Genomic DNA, 19790 nt, shown 5'->3' with positions numbered 1-19790 from the left:
TTAATTTTTTTTCATTTCGGTAGCGCATACATTTGGAAGAGTCTTAATTTCGTCTATTGTTTGCACTAAAAGGTCCGAAGGCGCAGATAAAAGCGATAGTGATTGAAGCAGTTTCCATCATCGTTTTCAAAATCCTCCGTTTTCACTTGTCCACACAAGAAACGGAGCGTTTCAAAAAGGCGCTTCTCTCCAGAGATCTCCGTTTTTACTCAAGTTTTCGATCGTTTTCGTGCGGCCGTGGTAGGCAAAAACGCACCAAATCGTATACGTTTACGAACGAAAACGCAGTAGCGTGGATGAGGCCCGAGACAGTCTGGAACAGGGTCCGTGTTCGCCAACTGAAGACTACGTGCGGTTTTTACTCCCCTCTCTTGAAAGACGTTCTCGATTGCGGGAAATTAGCCTTTGAAAATAGTCCTTTGGGGGAAGGTATTTTAAATCATTTGGAGAATTTTGAATCGAAAAAAATCCATAAATATGCCACCCATGGTTCCTTCACTGTACATGTAATAATTTGTTTGCATTTTTTCCGTATCATTGGTATCTTTTTTTTTTACATCAATTTGTAAGCAATTAGTTTAAAACTCAAGCTGCGACCAAAAATGCTCATGATTTGTCCATTTGCTTTTAGTGAGATGAAACAGATCGTTGTTTCACAGCCAGTTATGGTAAAACACTCCGCGCTTGAGAGCGCCGCCACTATGGCTTGTCTCTTAAGAAATTCTGCTCTCTGATAGGATGGATAAACCTGAATATCACCCTTATCTAACAAAAAACTCGATGTGCGAGGTACCGGCGAGATCTCCCGCGTTTTCCCGCGAACGATAGAAACTCACGCGTGATGCCCACGCGTGACTTGTTTTTTAATGCGAGAAGACCGGGAGAAATTGGGAACGAGAAACAATGCAACATGGCGGAAAAGACGAATAGCTTTTAGCGAAGATTACGTACTTTGTCACCAGTTACCGAACAAAAGTGGGATATTTGATCTGAATTGCCTTCCCAAGATGCTTTCTCTCGCCTTGTGATGTTTATTTGCAACAAAAGTGCTCACAGCGCCTGCAAAGACAGAAAATGGAGAGCCAAACTGATGCAACATGCTAAAGGTAAGGTACCGACTATCACATAAAAGATATTTGACGAATAAACTGAACCAACAGTCCAGTAATCAAGAATAAATTACAAACACGAATGAGATTAAGATACAATCAAAACTGTTGATGATGTGGGTAGGAGGGAAGCTAAAACTTTCTTAAAGCTAGTAATAAACTTGTTTCTTGCTGCTTGCTAGATCACTAATAACAAGTGCATCGATACCTAAGCAGTAATACTAAGTAATTTTGCAATTAAAATGCGTTAGCATGGTGAATAGCCATTGGCTCTACCCAAGTCTTATGACTTATATGCTGAAAAAATTGCTCAATCTTAAAGAAAAGGGAAAATACTAATTTGCACCCTGCCTGTACCCAGTCCAGGCCTCTCAGTTATCGATGTCTAGATTCATATTAATAGAGATTAATATTCACTTAAATTTCGAGCTGGAGAAAAACACATTCATATGCCTACCAACTAAGCAAGATTTCTGTGCGTTCATCATACATACAGTTAAGTGACCAAAGTAAACAATAGCGGAGATGTATCATTTTCATATAATTATGACTTGAATTTACAAAAATAGGCTGATAGTAATAGTATAGGCCAATAGTAATAGATAGTATGGGTAACCAAAGTGTTTCAAAGACTTCCCAACAATCTCGAACATTTCCATATATATTCCTTAAAATTATTAGGTGTTTCAAATAATTCTGAATCACCCATTACTAACTATCACCTATTATCAAATTGAAAGACATTAGCAACTGTTAGTAACATCACTTATCATCACTAGACATAATAAATTGCTACCAGAGTTAAATTTAGACTGTTACATGTACCAGGAATCACTTACTCTTAAAAGGTATTCAGACTACAATACTAAGGGTCACTTGGTCACAAACATCATTCACTGAATCTAAACTTTACACACTGGTACAGGATACTCACTGCCATGTAAACTTTCGCTGACTGCAGAGGTAACTCATTGTCTCAAGACGTCATTCACTGTTAAAACACATCTCTCACTGTTACTTACTAAATAATATTCACTGTTATTGAACATTGTCCAGTGATCAGAAACCAGATTAGATGTAGACTTGATTGTTAGAGACATATTTTTGATGATTGAGAGGTGAACATTTTTTGATGCGGGTCCTGTTTAGTAGACTGTTGTGTGACTCTAACATAGTGACAGTTTTTCCATTGAATTATCTCATAAGGAAAATGTGTCTAAGAATAGCTGGAAGAATAAAAATCATAGTAAATTGCAGTTTCCAGTCTCCAAGTTTAACATAGGAGAATGATGTCTTCCAGCTGGATTGGCCATCACTAAAATGTAGCTTGAAGGATATCATGGAGTTTTGAAATAATTAACTGATACTATGCACAGCTACATTCTGCACAAATGATCCAAAACGTTTTTTTGGTATAGATGTAGACTAGTTGAAAACTGTATGCTTTGATATCAATATGGTAAGAGTTTAAGAATCTTTAATTGTAAATAGGATTTTTAATTGTAATAGGATTATTTTTATAACATTGTCTTTGAAAAGCCCCCTTGGGGAAAGTCAATAAAGTATGTTGTTGTTGTAGTTAGACTTGCTCTTTTAGCATGATAACTGTTAAGATGTAAAGCTGATGGTCAGACAATTATAAACTTTTCTTGTGTTCTCATATTGTAGACTGCATTGGTTAGTACAGCAGTAAACCATTGTTTGATGCAAGCCTTGGTTGGTGGATGTGGACAAACCTAGGAAGGTTGCCTGTGGATAAGCATTGGTATATGATCTGTGGACAAGCCATGGCAGGTGACCTGTGAATAACCATGGACAAGCCTTTGGACAGTTCATCATGGTCAGTGGAGAATTGTAGATCTGGTATAAGAGTGGTCAGAGGATGATGAGGCTGGAAGGAAAGTGCTAGACTTGATGGTTGAAACTAGAACAGCAGGTAAATTCTAACTGTTTTTGCAAACTATAGTCAAAATTTTTTGTCAAACCAAACTCAGGGAGGACTCACAGATTTCCTTATAAATGTTTGTGGCCAGTCTTGCCTCAGTTGCAATTGCAGTATAATGTTTAACAGCACTTAGGCCATCTGTACCATAAATATTAAATATCATTAGCTTGTTGCTACTATAGCTTATCCTGGTTTCCATAGCATTGCTTGGGTATTACTACTTCTGCAGAATGGCATTCAGAAATTGTGCAAGTTTCCCTCCACATATAGTTTTCCAGTAGCGATTTAAAACCATGAGTGGAGAAATGCTCTGTAAGAGTTAAGTGTCTCTCCTAAAAACAAAGCAAAATTACCCTCTTTCAATTTTCCACTGTACATGAATTCAAAGCAATTAAATCTTAAGAACATCATTTTAAGGTCATAATTTATCGAATTTTAGTGCAAAACATGCTGTTTGAATCTTGAAGCTATAGGTGGCCATGATATAGACAGGATTTTAAATTTCAAGAAAACACTGGTATAGATGTTGACCTTCAAAAGCATGTCCTTATAAACCTTCAAGGGTCAAATTTTTCAAAATCAGAATTTTTCACCCTTTCTTTAAGGTAACAAATAATTGTTAGTGATTTGGCAAATAAAGAAATTTGAAAGAGAATGCAAAAAAGGCTAAAGAAATCATCCAATTATTATTGATAAACACCTTGATTCTTTGAGGTATTCAGAGACTTGTTGACAATATTAGGGGGCCCAGCTTCATCTGGGACCAGGGATCTAGGGTTGGTACTTTTTTGTCTGGGTGCACGATTTCAAATCTGAGTCATTTTGAAACTCTTTCATGAGATAAAAGATAAATCTTTCTTTTCATGTGGCAACATGGAAATTATAGAAATACAGTCAAATAAAAATGTAATGATCAAATCAATACAAACTGTATTGAAGAGAACGTGAAATAAGAATTTACCAAAGATGGCTAAATTAGTCTTGTAACAATATTGCGTGACACTGTCACGACCTCGTGGTCCGCTGACGACATCTGTCGTCTTATATTAAATATATCTTGTTGGTCCGACATCTTGGTTTTGTATGTGTTCTCCTCTACATTGCCCGTTCTGGCTTGTTACAAGTCTGCCGTTCTATGATTAAGTATTATTGTTTTACGGTATTGTCAGAAATTCTCTTGGCTTTGTTGCTTGGGCATCTAACTTGCCTCCAAGACTCCCATTGAACCTTCTCATTTACCTTGTTATAGTTTCTTGACAATAATTTCTACTCCATCTTTCTCTTTTATACTGAAGGTGCTTTTTCAAACGAGCTTTCTGCCTAAAAGGAAAACTCAATCGACAAAAAATTATCTTGACATATTATAACACCCATTCCACTTCAAACTTTGCATCAATTTAAATTGATGAGGGCGTGCATGTTGGGGGAATTAATGAATTAGGTTCACAAGTTGCAAAATTACCATTAAACTGGAAGATGCCTCGACAATTTTTCGAAGCTTTGTAATTCTCAAGAAGTGTACAAGGGTAAAATTAAGTCGAAAATTCCATGTGCTTCCTCAGAAGAGTGACGAGTGGAGGAACAACGGTGGTGAGAAACTGCCGACTTATCCCTTCCCTTACCCGATAACAAGTTATGGTTAATGTTGGGTAGGGGAGGGGTAGGTACGCAGTTGTTTAGATTAAGCCAGAATGACAAACCCTCTTAAGTAGACACGCCCATAGCACGATTTCTGAGGTTCGTTCGGGCTCCCGTTGAAACAGCGCTCTTCTTTTATGTTTAAGATAACGTTGGTTTTGAAATCTTTCAAAAGAGTAAACGCATAAAAAATTACCTCGTTTTTTTGTAGAGAATTAATTATTCAATACTGATTCTTTCACGATCTCGCGAGCTCAAGGGTAAAACGGTTAACTGATCTGAATTGCAAATTTGTCCTTGTTATCATTCAGGATTTTCTCCCACCTGCACATGCTACTGTGGTGTTACTCGGCTGTGGAAAGTTCTGTGGCCGTTTAGGTCTCCTAACTTGGTTTACAAGCTTCAGGATTAATGAAAATTTTGTTGAAGACACCAAGGCTTCCACGATAGCCACGCGAGAACCTTCCAAAGGTAACTTCGCCAAAAGGTCGCATATTCTCTAGCGAAAGTGCAAAATGATACCACGCAAGATGGCAACCAACATGGCGGACTTATGATTCTTTGCATTTAAAGGTAACTAAAAAGATTTATTGTGATACAGAGAGCTTGATAATTGTTTTGCATGTAAATTTAAACTAATCTTACCGTGTTTCTTTCGCCAAATTCCTAGTGTAAACGGGGAAAAGAGACAAGGAATATGGAAATTGAAAAAAGCTAGTGGAATCGGTGGGTGGAAATCTTCGATGCTTTTAAAAGTAGGCCTTTAGGTCTGTAGTTCTGTCACAGGCCTCTTGCTGATGCGGTGAAAACAGCGATAATGTAGGTAGAATTTGCTCTAAGAGAAAATCCAAAAGTAGAGATATGAAATATTTCTAAATGTTTTGTTTTCATCAATCCTCTCCTTGATTCCACTGAGAATTTTGTTTCCAAATGATTTTAAGATATTGAGAGTTATAGTCCTCTGTTTCCTAGTATACTTTGGGAAGTTTTCTACGTAGCAATTTCAAACAGAGGAACAACGACTGATTGCAATATGTCACTAACTGAAAGCAATTTTTGTTGTCTCGTGAAATCTGCTCAGAAAATCAGTAACGATTAATACCTTGTGCGTTTGATCTGTAATTTGACCGGTGTCCTCACAGAGTTGTATAACCTATTGTGGCTAATGTACTTAAAAACTAGGGTTTGTGCAACTAATTTCGACCATAGGACCTCATTTTGACTACTCCTCCTTTTTAAGCTCAAACTTGACCAAGTTTGATTCAGTTTTCCGAACAAATTTCAACTGATCCCCTCACATTTCTTCATTAGCATTCTTAGTCTACACGAGGAGGGGGGTTTCATTACATTGGAATGGACGTCATGTCTTCCTCACTGAGTATTGAAGATATATTAATGCGTTTCTGCAGAATTTAGGATGATTTGTTCAAATGAAATATCGTTTCAGCGAACGTAAACAGTCTCAACCAAGGACATATCTATTTCATACATTGGATGTCCATGTAAAACTATACGGGAATATATTGGGAATTTTAACCCTGAATTCTTTTGTTGCTGTCACAACGACAATGGTTATGATCAGCTTTTTTCTTGTTTATGTTCTTCCCTGCTAGAATTCCGCGCAAGGTTCCCTCGATTATCACTTTGATTGATATCCGGCAAAGGGACAAGTGACTGGACTGAAATCAAGCCGCTGGATGACTGCATAAGTGGATTGAAATCAAACTTGCAAATGGATTTTTTAAATCAAAATGGAAAATGGACATGTGATCGGATTTAAATCAAGCGTACATGTTTTAAAGGTAGAATCCTTAATTAGGTCGGTTTTGAGATACACAGTAATAGGCCACGAAGGTGCACTTTTAAACGCAATTATTGTGTCTAGTTACAAACCAATTTTTGAGATAATTTGAAATGAAAATTTTTGACGTGCCAGTTCGATTCGTTTTCGTGAAAATTGTCAACCTTACCAGCAGGAGTTTGTTTTAATTGTTGCTATATACTGGCAAGATTTGATTTTTCAAATGAAATATGCTTCAAAACCAACCTTAATGAAGACTTTTTCCATATCGTTTAAGCATCATGATCATCAGAAATTACGAAGACAAACCGACCCGATAATAATTAAGAAAGATTCTCTGTATGAATATCGAGTTTCCTAAACACGAGCTTACGAAAGGTGATTTGGATTATCTGCCTTTGTGGAACAAAATCAAGGGAAATTTTCGAAATAATTTGAGAAATTAGAGGATAAATTTTTGGATAGAAGAAGGAAATTGTCAACATGTATTGAGGTCAGATTAGTAATGCAAATTGTTCTTCTAAGTCGTATTCATGAAGGAATGTTTCCAACTACTATTGTGAGGAATAGGTATATTTGCTATCGTTCAGACGATTCATTTTAATACACAATTTGTGACTTGTGAAAATACCATATTTTAAGTGTTTCATTTATTTTAATCAAAAGCAAGTTGAAGCGTTTACTGTGCACCTTCGCCTTCGTTTTTTTTTTGAAGGCAAATTTACAAGTTATACCAGTCATCAGATTACATTGCTGAGTCAGTTTCCCCTTTTCATGGAGTTAGCGTTTATTGAGAAGCTCCAGTTCTTATCGAGTTTTTTTTTCCATCCAAATCCCTGTCAAAAATTAATTTTCCCGCCAAAAAACTTAAAATACGGGCGCTTAAAATACGCATGCGCCAATTTGCTATTTAAAGCTCTGTAAGTTACATCCGTTTAAAATGATACAATTTTCCCGCCAAAAAACTTAGGAAAAAATACGGGCGCCCAAAATACGCATGCGCCGTTTTTTTTTTTTTTTTTGGAGATGTGAATAAAAATTAATTTATTTGTCTTCTCTTTTTTCTTGCGTCATTCTTGAATAGAAGTCAATAAACACTGCAATGTTCACTTTTTATTTCTTTATTTTCATTCTTGAAATAAAATAGCATGAATTTTTTAATAATTATTTAATTAGTCAAGTGAATTGCCATTAAATAATCTGAAAGGTGTCAAGGAATACTTGTTCAAATATATACTAAGACTTTTGGCGGGAAAATTTGGAGCAATTTGCACAGAGTTTCCCCTGACAACGTTCTAGAAAAAAATTCAAAATGGCTTCCCTTAAAATTTTCCGCCAGATGAACAAACAGAACTTCGTACATCGATAAATTGTTTGCCAAATTCGTATTTGATGTTATCAAACATGAAATACTGTCTAATTGTAGCGATTTTTCTTGTTTTGGCTGTTTTGTACGAAGTCAAGTTTGTTTCCAATTTTCTTGGCCAGTTTTGTCAAGGTGCAAAATACAGAGTTTGATTTTAGTCTTCCCGATTTTACATCAAATTGGTGTTGAAAATTATGTTGTGGCTTTTAAAAAAGCTTTTTATTAAAGTTGACAAACAAAATAATCTAACTCCAGACTTTCATTGCAAACTCTGTACATTGCTCAATCTTTACACCACGAAGAAACTGGCGAAAAAAATCGGGAACTTGTATACTAATTCTTAAGTAACAAGGCAAGCCAGAAAGTTTGACCAAACACACACACAAAAAAACCGGAGTTGATTCAAAATAAAATTCCTTCCATTATTTTATAATCAAAATCCACCAAACAGACTGATTGGGATCAACAAAGTGTATCTCATCTTTGATTTTTAATTACAGTGACTCGCCATGTTCCTTAAGATTATACCTACACAGTGGAAGTAAAGAGGCGGAATGTCTCTGCTCCAAGCTTGTTAGAATGTCAAGACAGTTCGGCGGTGTTCATTGGAATTTTTTAAATGCCGGGAGAGTTCGAATAATTTAAATTCCCTGTAGACAGTATCATTGGTTGCCAATTACAAATTCCTTTTTTCTTGGTACACAACATCTGTAGTCAAAATTCTATAGCCTTAATTTGGTAGAATGGCAATACAATTCGTCCGCTTGTATTATGGATGTTTTTTTTTTGTGAAAATTCCGAGAACTCATCTATCTAAATTTAGCTGTAGTTGTCAGTTTTGCTTTAATTTGGAAGATGGTGAAGACAACCGTGCAAGCACGATACAATTTTTGATTAAAACGAGAGAATTTACAAACGAAATTCCCTAAGGAAAATTCAATTACTGGTTTGTTTACTGGAATGTTGTATTTTTGCATCTCGAAGATGTCTTTCAACATTTCGTCCAAATCCTGTACATACTGTAATTTTTTCAAGCTCGAGAGAATTCACCCGTTTGACTAGCAGTGTTCATTGCTTGCCAACCTAGAAATCTTTTTTCTTTTTGCTTCAGCAAGATGTCTCGCTTCTTTTTCTTCCACTGTTTAGGAACTTAAATTAAAATAATTATCATAGTTCTCAAAAATTCAACTGGTGGTTCTTGTATGAATTTTTGCAGCGCCTAGAATTAAAATTTTCGTTTATCTATCTTGTGAAATGTTTCGAATCATGATCGGTTTGTGTTTTTTTGTTTGTTTCCTAGCTTAAAATATGCGTATTTTTACTCTAGGGTACTTGTAATTTCCTTGCCGCGGTGCAAAGTAATTTTTTTAATAATTTGGACAATTCCTTCAGCTATTGTTTTAAGTTCGAATTAACATCGTAAAGTTTGTTTTTCGTTTTCGAATTTGGAGAACTGTCAAAATGTTTTTGAAGCATAATCTATTTTATTTGAGTGCTTGAAAAAGAAAATAGAAAACTACTGAGTTACATTAATTTTCCGTGCACGCGAGGAAAATAACTCTTGATGATGGTTCAAATTTGCAGAGAGGAAATTCTAAATTAATCGAAAAAGAAAGCGAGTTTTCTCCTCTCCTTTTTGTAAATGAGATTGTCAATTGCATGAAACGCACCTCATACGAGATCTTATAATGTAAAATTCGAATTTAAATTTCCTGTCCCTCAGTGCAAGTTTCATTCAACGATTATTACTGGTAGTAGTGTTCTCACGTTGTGTTCATGTCAAATTTTCGTACTTTTAACAAAGAATACGCAGATAGCAGCCACTTTTCAAAGCCTCAGTTATCATATCAGGGTACATAAGCTTTTTAAAAAAAGTTAGAGTGAAAATGAATTTTACGCATAAGGTTTTGTTTGCCACAACGCCTTCTGTACCAAATATCACAGAGAACAAAGTGTACCAACAATTGCTTTTTGAGAACTAAGATTGAAAATATTTACTAATTCTATTTTCTAAATCAAGTGGCACTGTTGGCAGACTGAGAGACTAACGAGTTAAATTTGGTGTCCCAATTTTCGGTCGCTTAAGATTGATTAAACTTACCGCCGAAGACATAGTGCAGATTACTGTAACGACGATCCATCAAGTCAGTCTATCGTACTCAATTACTAAGAGCTTAGATTACAGTGCCACTTGCTATGAGGACCTCATGTCGCCTTATACCCGATTAAAATGGTGGGTTATACATATGAGAAGTTGAATTGCAATTTTTTGGGGGAACCCTGACAACAAATGCACGAAAATTTTAGCGAAAAGCCTCTTGTCTAATACAGACAAAAAAAATTTGACTACGCAATAATTTCTTTCTGTACTTTAGCAGAATTTCTTCCATCACAAGTTTTACATCTTATTTTCTTCAATGAATCAGCAGATTTGGCAAAATGTTTGTACAAACTCAGTATTTTGCATGCTCTCTTGGTATTCAAACCACCATTTTATCGGATATTTTAGCGATTTAGTTAATCAATATTCTTATCTTTACGACGTTCCGCCATTGCTTGACTTGACAATCCATTATTCCTCGCTTATAAATTCTACTTCTTTGGCTTGTTCAGCTTGCTGTCTTCACTGAGAGTTGTATCTGAGCATGAAACATTAAAAAGATATTTAGCATCATAACAAGCAAACTTAAAATTATGACATTACTTCTACGAGTTATATTCATTTTAAATGCGACTTTCAACACTAGATTGGCTTGGAGAAGAAAACGTATGGAAAGATGAAAGAAATTCCTTGATTATTCCCGCCACGTTATATGGCACAAGTGTGATGTCCTATCCCTGAATATTAAACGATTTATGGACTCTGAAGTCAAGTTGTGATTGAACTGATAGTATATATTTAACGTAGTTTTGGCTCTAAAGGTCATGAACGAAATAAAAATGAAAACTCTGTTATAAAAATATTTTTGCCCAAGTCTACTTGCTGCTTTCCGAATAATTTGGCAAGGCCAAAATGTTTCTTGACGAAATCCCTAACGCACATGGCGTCCTTCAACTTCGTACATTACCACTAGTTTCCTCTTAAATTAAGCGTACAAGTCCTATGTGCAATTAGTTACTCACCTTTTGCTTAATTTCTGACGTTCAGAGCAGTAACCATGCTTTTTCTTCAAACTTTTGTGAAAGATACACATCGGATAGGAACTGCTTCGCCTGGCATCTCAACGTGGCCGCTAACAGTTTGTAATGAGGTGCAAGATGAAAATTGTTCATGAATATGGATAAAAATGTACATCCAACAGACAGGAAATACGTCACAATTTTAGGTGTGGTTTCGTTTGTTTTTTGCACGCTTTTTAAGAGAATGTTAGAGTTTTGCAGAGGCCCTTTATCTGTCGGTTTTTTAAAGACAGTTTTCAATTCATAGCATATTTTAAAACGAGGCTTCACGCGACAACAAATTCTAATTTCATACATAACAAGTGGGCTACATAGTGCTAAAATCAAATGTGAAAACATCCTGAACTAAAAGTTCTTTGACTCAAAACGTCCACTTACCTACAGAACGAAAACATCACCAAAATCTTTGTTGTTTGATTTAACAATGCTCAAATTCCGCGGCATTCCGATGCATGTCATGACTTTAATAGTGTGGAAAAAGGGTAAACTTGCCGATAAGTAGAAGGAAGCCTTGTCTAATAAAATAAGAAAAGAGAAAGAGTATACGAAGACACTCCAGCCTATTTGTAAGCTTGGTATAAAATAAGAAAAGTAACAAATGATTGAAAAAAAAAAAAAGTAAAAAAATTTAAAAAAAACGGCAAGTTCCCCGGAACAGGATCTCCATCCTGACTGGGACCTCTTTCGCGGTATAATGCTCTACCCACTGAGCCGCGGGGAACTTGCCATGAATGGAGAGTAAATTTTAAAATAACATGTAACAAGTAGAGTACATACTTCTAGAAACGAGCGCACTACGATTCTGCGGAAAACAAAGTGATTTGACCCAAAAATGAAATTATTTCAAAAGCTTTTAACTATGTCATAATTCAGCAGTATTCCGCTGCACGTTTTTGTTCACTATCAAAGCATAGGAAAAAGGTAAAATTGCCAATAAGTGGAAGGAAACCAATTCTCATGAAATTAAGTTAAAAGATGGGTATGCAAAGACACTCCAGATCATTTATAAGCTTGGTATTAAAAGGGAAAGAAACGAATCATCGAAATAGAAAATTTAAAAATGAAAAAACGGCAAGTCTTCCGGGATCTCCATCCTAACTGGGACCGCTTTCGCGGTATAATGCTCTACCCACTGAGCTGCGGAGAACTTGCCATGAATGGAGAGTGAATTTTAAGAATAAATATAACGACTGGAGCACCTACTGCGAGGAGCAAGTGCACAAAGATTGTGTGGAAAACTCAGTTCTTTGACCAAAAAAAGACATTACTACAAAGACTCAGTTGTTTGATTTATAATATTCAATTCAGCAGTATTCTGATGCAAGTCCTCGATTAAATAGTGTAGGGAAAGGGTAAACTTTCCAATAAGTGAAAGGAAGACCAATCTAATAAAACAAAGTTAATGGACGAGTATGCGAAGACGCTCCAGACTATTTATAAGTGTAGTATAAAGTGGGAAAAGACCCCATCATCCTTAAAAATTAAAAAAAAAATTTAAAAAAAAAGAAGCAAACAAACAAACAAACAAAAACCGACCTCTACCCCAGAACAGGATCTCCATCCTGACTGGGACCGCTGTCGCGCTACAATGCTCTACCCAATGAGCTGCGGGGAAATTTTAAGCTTATTAGTAACAAGTGGAGCACATACTGCAAGGAAAACTTGCACACAAAGTATAAGGAAAAATGACCTATATGGCCAAAATATGACATTTTCTCAAAAAGCCTTGTTGTTTTATTAAATTATGTTATAATTTGGCAGCGTTCCGATGTATGCTTTTCTTACTTTAAAGTGTAGGAAAAGGGTAAACTTGGAAATAGTTGGAAGAAAACCTATACTAATGACATAATGTGAAAAGACCAATATAAAATACATTCCGGACTATTTATAAGCTTGGTATAAAATGGAAAAAGGACCACATTATTATCGGAAAAAAAAAAAAAAAAAAAAAAAGAAACAGCAAGTTCCCCGGAACAGGATTTCCATCCTGACTGGGACCGCATTTGCGGTACAACGCTCTACCCACTGAGCTGTGGGAAAGCAAATTTTAAGATTATATGTAACAAGTGGAGTATATACTTCAAGGAACAAGTACACCAAGATTCTAAAAAAATGAGCCGGGCCAAGGGAATTTGGAAACGTTTCTCAATGGAGGGGTATGCTTTAATAAACGCTGAACAAGGACAGAGGAAGAAAAGAAAACCAAAATCATTAGAAAACTCCCAAAATTATTGATTATGTTGAAAATGTATCCAGGGTAAAAAACAATCAAACAAAACTGAACAGGTCAGAAATGAAACGAGTTTTATATACAACTGAGTAATTCAATCATGTAGAAAGTCGCTGTGCTTGGTAAAACTTGGTGTTTCTTCCTAAAGATGAGTTCAAACGATTTCTGTGTGAACAATTTTCGTCAGTGATATCTAAACTTATAGTAGACTTAATTCTGGAAACGTTACAGCAACTATTTTTTAACGTCCAGGATCATTTATATACTCCAAAAACACTTCAAAATAACTGCAACAGCTAGCTTATCTATTTCCCTTTGGTCGATTAAATCCATATCAGCAAACCTACAAGTCGTTTGCAGAATTTCCACTTGAACTAAAACGACAAGACTTCCTTAATCACACATGCCTAAAATCTCAAATTAACTTCACTCAAAGGCCACCGATTTGAATATGACTCAAAATCAAGGTCATGGCTAATCCACAATAGGACTGAAATTACCAGACGATACCATCCACGGAAACGTTAATTATTGGAGCAACTAGGAAAACCTGATCCCTGATGGCTTGTATTTTTACGAATCTTGTATCACTTGTTGCACCCAGTGCTTGAGCTTCAAAGCATCACCGTACACTCCATAACGTCCCACTCGTCCACATCCAACACCCCAGCTGATGATGCCCATTAGATGCCACTTCCTGTGTTTAAGACAGACCAGCGGTCCTCCGCTATCTCCTTGACAGGCGTCAGCACCCCCTTTAGCGTAGCCTGCACAGCGCATGCGTTTTGTGACGCAGAAGCCTGAATAACGGTAGTCCTTGTAGCTCCTCTTACAGATATCACGCGACACGAGAGGAACTTTAGCCTTTTTCAAAATCTGCAAGGTAAGTTAGAACGATGGTAAAAAGGAGAATTTCGAAATAAGAATTCGGAAGAGTACTAAAGAATTAGAAAAACGTGTATATTATATTTTAAAACGATGATGCTGGAGAGAGTGAGGTATGTGATGGTGTAGTCTGATCGTCCGGGTGAGTGTACTGTTCTGAGAAGCACTGTTGTCGGTAGTAGTGACCGATGTTTCGACAGCCTGAGCGGAAGTCATCATCAGAGTCAGGAGAATATTTTAAGAAAGGTTCGAGTAATTCGATTAGCCAGTTTAGCCGTGATGTATAGAGTGAGATTTCTCCGCTATCATCGCACCTCACCAGTCCCCCCCCTTCCCCATTCCCAACTTTCCCTATCCCAACACAAAGTTAAAAATTTGGAAACTTTGATGCCTTTGAAGACAAACAGGAGTAAGAAGGGGGTTGTAGATCAGCTGTGAGTTTTGTTCACATACTTTCCGACGGAAGATATCCACAGTTGTTATCGAAGGACTCGTGCTGTGTTAGCACTCCCGCTAAAGCTACGGTCCCCCTCCTCTTTTGGAAATGGTTAAAATGACATGAGTTAATTTTTTTCAATTCTCTGAAAGTCAGGATCTGAAATTTTTTACTGTCTTTAACTGATAATCAAATTTTTTTTTTTTGGGGGGGGGGGTTATTTTTACTAATTTTGTTTCACAGATATAAATATAAGATATATCCTCCAAGTCGTTCGGTGTATGATACCCACGTATATATTACATGCCCTTATACCTACATTTCCCTTGAATCTATTAGTGTTCCTGGTGTTGCGGTTAAATAAACAATGGCTTCCTTTTGACGAGAACATTTGTTCCTAAATCCGAAATATTTTCTGAGAGCGAACCTCGAGGAAAACTGTCAGCTTAGGGAAACAGTTAATGTCCAAGGACAAATAAGCGACCATATTTAACGACCATATTAAACGTGTTTACTATCCTTCGAATAATTTTGTAACGCGCGAGAAAAATACTGTTTGTTAAGTGAGATGTTAACTTTTTAATGTTCTTTAGTCTTCATAAACGAACAAACATGTCTCGTTTTCTGTAACAGTGGCTAAACGCTCTATAATCTTGAATTCAATTTTAAACGAAAGCTGTTGTCGAAGAAGACGCAAGGTTTTGAAAACTGGGGAATATCACTTACGGTATCTCCTCGGATATTCCCCAGTTTTAGCTGGGGCATATTCGGTCACGTGATGCTTTTAGACCAATCGCGTGCGAGCAAAATATTTAATGACTAAGACCAAAAACATACCCTGGCCGATAGTTTCCTCAATTTTTGTCACCTGTCTGGATACCCGTCTATACTGAAATTCATGTATTGATTATTGTTAATGGTCAATGGTTGAAGTACCTTGGCCCCTCTGTTAACACTATATTCCGATGTTTTTCCCCACCCAGTGATGTAGCAGATGGTGCCAGGATCAAATTCAGCGTCGGGAAGACACACAGACCCCACTCTGTTGTTAAGCTTTAGGGTTCCGTTCAGCTCCAGTAGTGCCACATCGTAGTTGAGCTTACAGGTCACGTTATATCGAGGATGTTTGAAAAGCCTTTTGATGCGAAGTTCTTGCTCAAAACCGTTTGTTCTTGAAATATGATATTTACCTGTTTTCAATTGGAAGCAGTAGAAAACATGTCAAACCGGCTTGTTTAGGTAATTGCCTACATCGTAAATAGATTCATTTCAGCTATCCGTGACGGCAACAGTAAAACGTATGTAAACCCAAAATCAAAAGTAACGGAAATCACAATAGCCAATCAGAAGGATGGTTGACGGCACAAGGAGCCAATGGTAACTCAATTTAACTTTAGCCTCCTAATTAACCACTAAAAGTGACTAGCGTTAAATTTCTCCATACAATATCACCCCTGAATCAAGCATTGAGATCACAAGAATACAGAAGATAATCATCAACTATAAAAGGTCTTGATTGTTAAATAAATTCTCCTTGACAGCTCTTTAGGAAATGTATAAAGGAAAGTATAGAAGATGTGCGTGCATACCGTTGTTACGGTGTAAAGGTTAAAGCAAGCAAACTGTCTGGAGCAGTTTTGCATCTAATTGGTCGAGAAGGTGGCTCGATTTTTGTAGATCAATCATAGAAAGAACTAAAGAAAAACCGACCCAATCCTGCATTACTTAGTCAGGGGAAAACTACTCTAAAAGCTGGAAGGAGCTTAGTCTCACCTGCAACAATGCTGACATTTTTTGGATCCTCTCCGTCAAAGCAGTGAGCCGCTGTCACGATCCATCGCGGGCTGATTACTGAGCCACCGCAAAAGTGTCCCTTATTTTTTAGAGACACCTGCCAAGGCCACTCCCCTGGGATGGTGTTTGTTCCGTGAACTATCCTAGGAAGAGGTGGTTTCTTGCCACAGTTAAAGCTTTCTGTGGAATAAACAACCAAATAACCAAAGGTTAAAGATTGATGAGTCAGAAGATGAGAACAGCCTGCAATCTGCGGCAAGCATAGTTGACACCTTACACCCTCGTTGTCATTTTTAATGGGGTATTGGCTGAATAATGGAAACGAAATCTAAAATGAAATACATTTCGCCACAATACCCTCCTTCCCCATTCAATATTATACCATAACATACAACAAAGTGCGCAGTACCACATTTTAACGTGATCTGTGATGTGTTACAGAACAGCACACCGCAACACGGAATCAATTTTTCAATGACATCATACCTACTCTATAGATGCAGAAGAGCATTTCATTGATTAACCTGTTATGTTCGCCGTCCCAAACTATATACCAATATACCAACTGGCCAAAATTTCCTTCCAGGGCCACCTCCACGGACACCCGGACAGAACCATCAGGCTGCTCTAGTGCTTGCGGATTTGTAACGAAGGTCTTACACCAGTCACAGGACGACAACGTAAAGGAGTTTGCAGCTTTCTTCCAGCACAAGATCGAAAAGGGGTTTCCTTTAGAGGCCTTTCCAAAACATATATCTGTATAAGGATCAGGGGTAAAAGCCCTGATGTTGATAAACCAGCTCACAATAACTTTGTTGTTACTTTGTTGCAGTGAAGAGTCGCATCTATTTGGATTTCGGGCGTTTGCTGAGCCTAAAAGTGATTGTGCATAGTTTCAATATAAGGAATACTTCTGAAATACTAGCTACGTTTCTGCAATGGTTAGCTAGGGAACATAGCAGGCTGAGTATCAGGTCCTTTTTAACTCGTGAATTGCGCGCATGCGCAAGAGCGAGTTGTAGATACGATGTGGGGGAATACCACTCGCTCGCTCGCTCGCTCGCTCGCTCGATTGGTCGATTCCTGTAAACTTTTTTTCGATTTTAGGCTTTTGAGTGCATTTGATAGTTTTTGGCGAGCAATAAACAAACGAAATGGCAACCTTTGTTGCTAAGAATAGTGGTGGGGTGACAAAGAAGCCAATGATAATCTTAAAAGAGTTTTTTTTTCGTTTTAGTTTCAACAAGCGGCGCCAGCGACTGGCAGGCATGCAAGGATTCACACTGAAATAACAGAACAATCTTCGTTTTTCATAAAATTGTAATTTACAATCCTTGCACTTGAAAACAATCCGAAGATTCATTGAAAATGTTACTTACTGCGAAGCGCTCGGAGTTTACAGATGTTCAAAAGCTTTTTCTATTACGGCGTGAGATTGAGGACAAAATCGATCATTACGTTTCGTATCGTGTGTTTTTCCTGTGTGAAGCAACAGAAGATGCCGGCGACTAACGAAATTACAAGTTAACACGAAAATCAAATAACACCTAAACAAACAATTTTAGCTACAGTTCAGTGAATTTTTAAAGAACAATTTTCTTTTAAGTTTCAAGACAATTTGAAGATTCAAAATACATATTACGTACTAAAATTCGAAAGTTATACACCACAAAATTGATAAATAGGCCTGAAATGAAATTCTATCTTGTTATTGATTGTACGTTGCCTAGCACGTGACTAAAATCTACCCAGGCGGAGATCCAAAATGACAGTGGCAGTCTTGGCCTAGGTATATCACTTAAAACTCGTTCCCGTTTGTCTCATTTCATAAAGAGGGAATCGTTAATGTTTTCATTAAGACAGTATTGCCCTGATTTTCTAATATTTACGAGTGATAGACAGTAAATTTCACTTTTCACCCACATTTACTTCCAACCTTTTCTTTTGAACCAGGAACAGAAATGATATACGTTAAAAACACATTACATCATCCACCCTTGTCAAATGCAATAGCATGATCATTTCAATTGTAATGCCTTCTTATCCCAACGTTACTTTGTTTCTTTGCTACATTAGCAAACACTGAACTACTGCTCGTACTCTAAATATGACAATCAACCACAAAATTTCCTAAACCAGATAACATTAAACATAATCCAAATAATCATCTGTCAATTCACGAGTTTGCTCACAGAGCACTTTGATTAATCTCTTCATCAAACTTGTAAGGATAAAATCAACGACTAAGGGCTAATTTCATCCGTTGGTTAGTGGCTTTGAATAAATTAAGTTATGCCTCAAGAGACACTGAAGAGATGCAAATAACCTACAGTCAACTTCATGATCAACCTTAATCTTTATATGTTAATGTTAAGTCTAAAGTAAAGAGTAGGACTTTGTCCTTTGCATGAAATTAACTTCTTTTGTTCGTGTCTAAAAGAATACCAGCATGTTAAAAGTCCGATCCAAAACTAACACGTACTCTACTTCCTTCAGATATCATCAAAACAACTCGTAAATTAGTCATACATTCAAATAGTTCATTTGTAGACAAAAGTGTAGGAAATGCATTGTTAACAAACGAAAAAATAACAGACTGTACACGTTCCACGAAATATTTGGAGACAACTGTAACAAGATTGAGAGCTTAATGTGCAGAATTTCAAAAATCGAAAAATAAACACATGGGTGAATACACACACACAAAAAAGAAACTGTGAACCTAAATTTAGTTTCAGAAACCTGCAAAGTAAAAAAAATCTTTGTGTTTTCATTCCATAAACAAAGACTCTTTGTCCATGTCACGAGCAACAGTCATTGTCATGTGACGTTAGCACAGTCTACTGGCTTTTCAGTCGTTACCCCGTCATTAAGGGGGTGTTTGAATGTACTGTACGTAACACCTCTCAATACATTTCACGTAACTTAAATGCAACAAATGTATCTGCCAAACTAGCGCATTGACGAGAACCCACTTACTGACAAACTGCGTCACTGCAAACACGAACAAAACCCGGATTAAAAGATAAGCCAGAAACATCACGATTTCCTATTTCCGTGAGTCGTTTTTCGTTTGTGAAACACCAACTTAACCGCCTCCAAAGCCAGCAAACAGCTTCAACAGGAATATACGTCAACAACTTTGGAACTGATTAATTCTACGTGTAACCTGAGCTGATTCAGTTGATATGAATCATATACTGTTGTTATTCAGTTCCTTAAGGTTCTACTTGACCTACTTGACCTTAAACCGTTCTGAGAAAAACTGAAATAGAACTTCTATTCAAAACACGTAATTCTAAAAACAAAAGCCTTTCAGTTTCCAAAACAATGAAAATGACATGGCAAAAAAAAACGTTGTTTACGAAGAAGCATGAAGCATTCACAAACATGACTTTCTCTAACA

The 19790-nt window shown here is 36.8% G+C and overlaps 1 protein-coding gene and 1 long non-coding RNA gene across 3 annotated transcripts; one reads left to right on the top strand and one right to left on the bottom strand.

Annotated features, from left to right (window-relative positions):
• The first annotated feature begins 735 nt into the window (after positions 1 to 735).
• On the top strand, positions 736 to 7655 carry LOC113670585 (uncharacterized). The gene is made up of 4 exons (XR_003446171.2): positions 736 to 1106; positions 2778 to 3045; positions 5004 to 5265; positions 6306 to 7655. It is a non-coding gene; the product is annotated as an uncharacterized LOC113670585 (long non-coding RNA).
• Positions 7656 to 13180: 5525 nt separating this feature from the next.
• LOC113670584 (chymotrypsinogen A) lies at positions 13181 to 19656 on the bottom strand. Of its 2 annotated transcripts, none has more exons than XM_089189560.1 (5): positions 19364 to 19656; positions 16871 to 17257; positions 16364 to 16564; positions 15527 to 15780; positions 13181 to 14145 (listed from the first exon to the last, which is right to left on the bottom strand). In XM_089189560.1, exons 1-5 carry the CDS (start codon positions 19422 to 19424, stop codon positions 13843 to 13845), a joined length of 1206 nt encoding a protein of 401 aa, XP_089045686.1. In that variant the 5' UTR covers positions 19425 to 19656; the 3' UTR covers positions 13181 to 13842. The 2 variants fall into 2 exon arrangements, with proteins under 2 accessions (XP_089045686.1, XP_089045687.1); XM_089189561.1 differs by having other exon boundaries at positions 13327 to 14145; positions 15428 to 15780; positions 19364 to 19651.
• Between the last annotated feature and the right edge of the window lie 134 nt (positions 19657 to 19790).

Source organism: Pocillopora damicornis, chromosome 12 (genome assembly GCF_964200805.1).
Source record: "Pocillopora damicornis chromosome 12, jaPocDami1.2, whole genome shotgun sequence".
Taxonomy (NCBI): Eukaryota; Metazoa; Cnidaria; class Anthozoa; order Scleractinia; family Pocilloporidae; genus Pocillopora; species Pocillopora damicornis.
The sequence above is the reverse complement of the archived record's forward strand: the minus strand, read 5'-3'. Positions and strand labels throughout refer to the sequence as shown.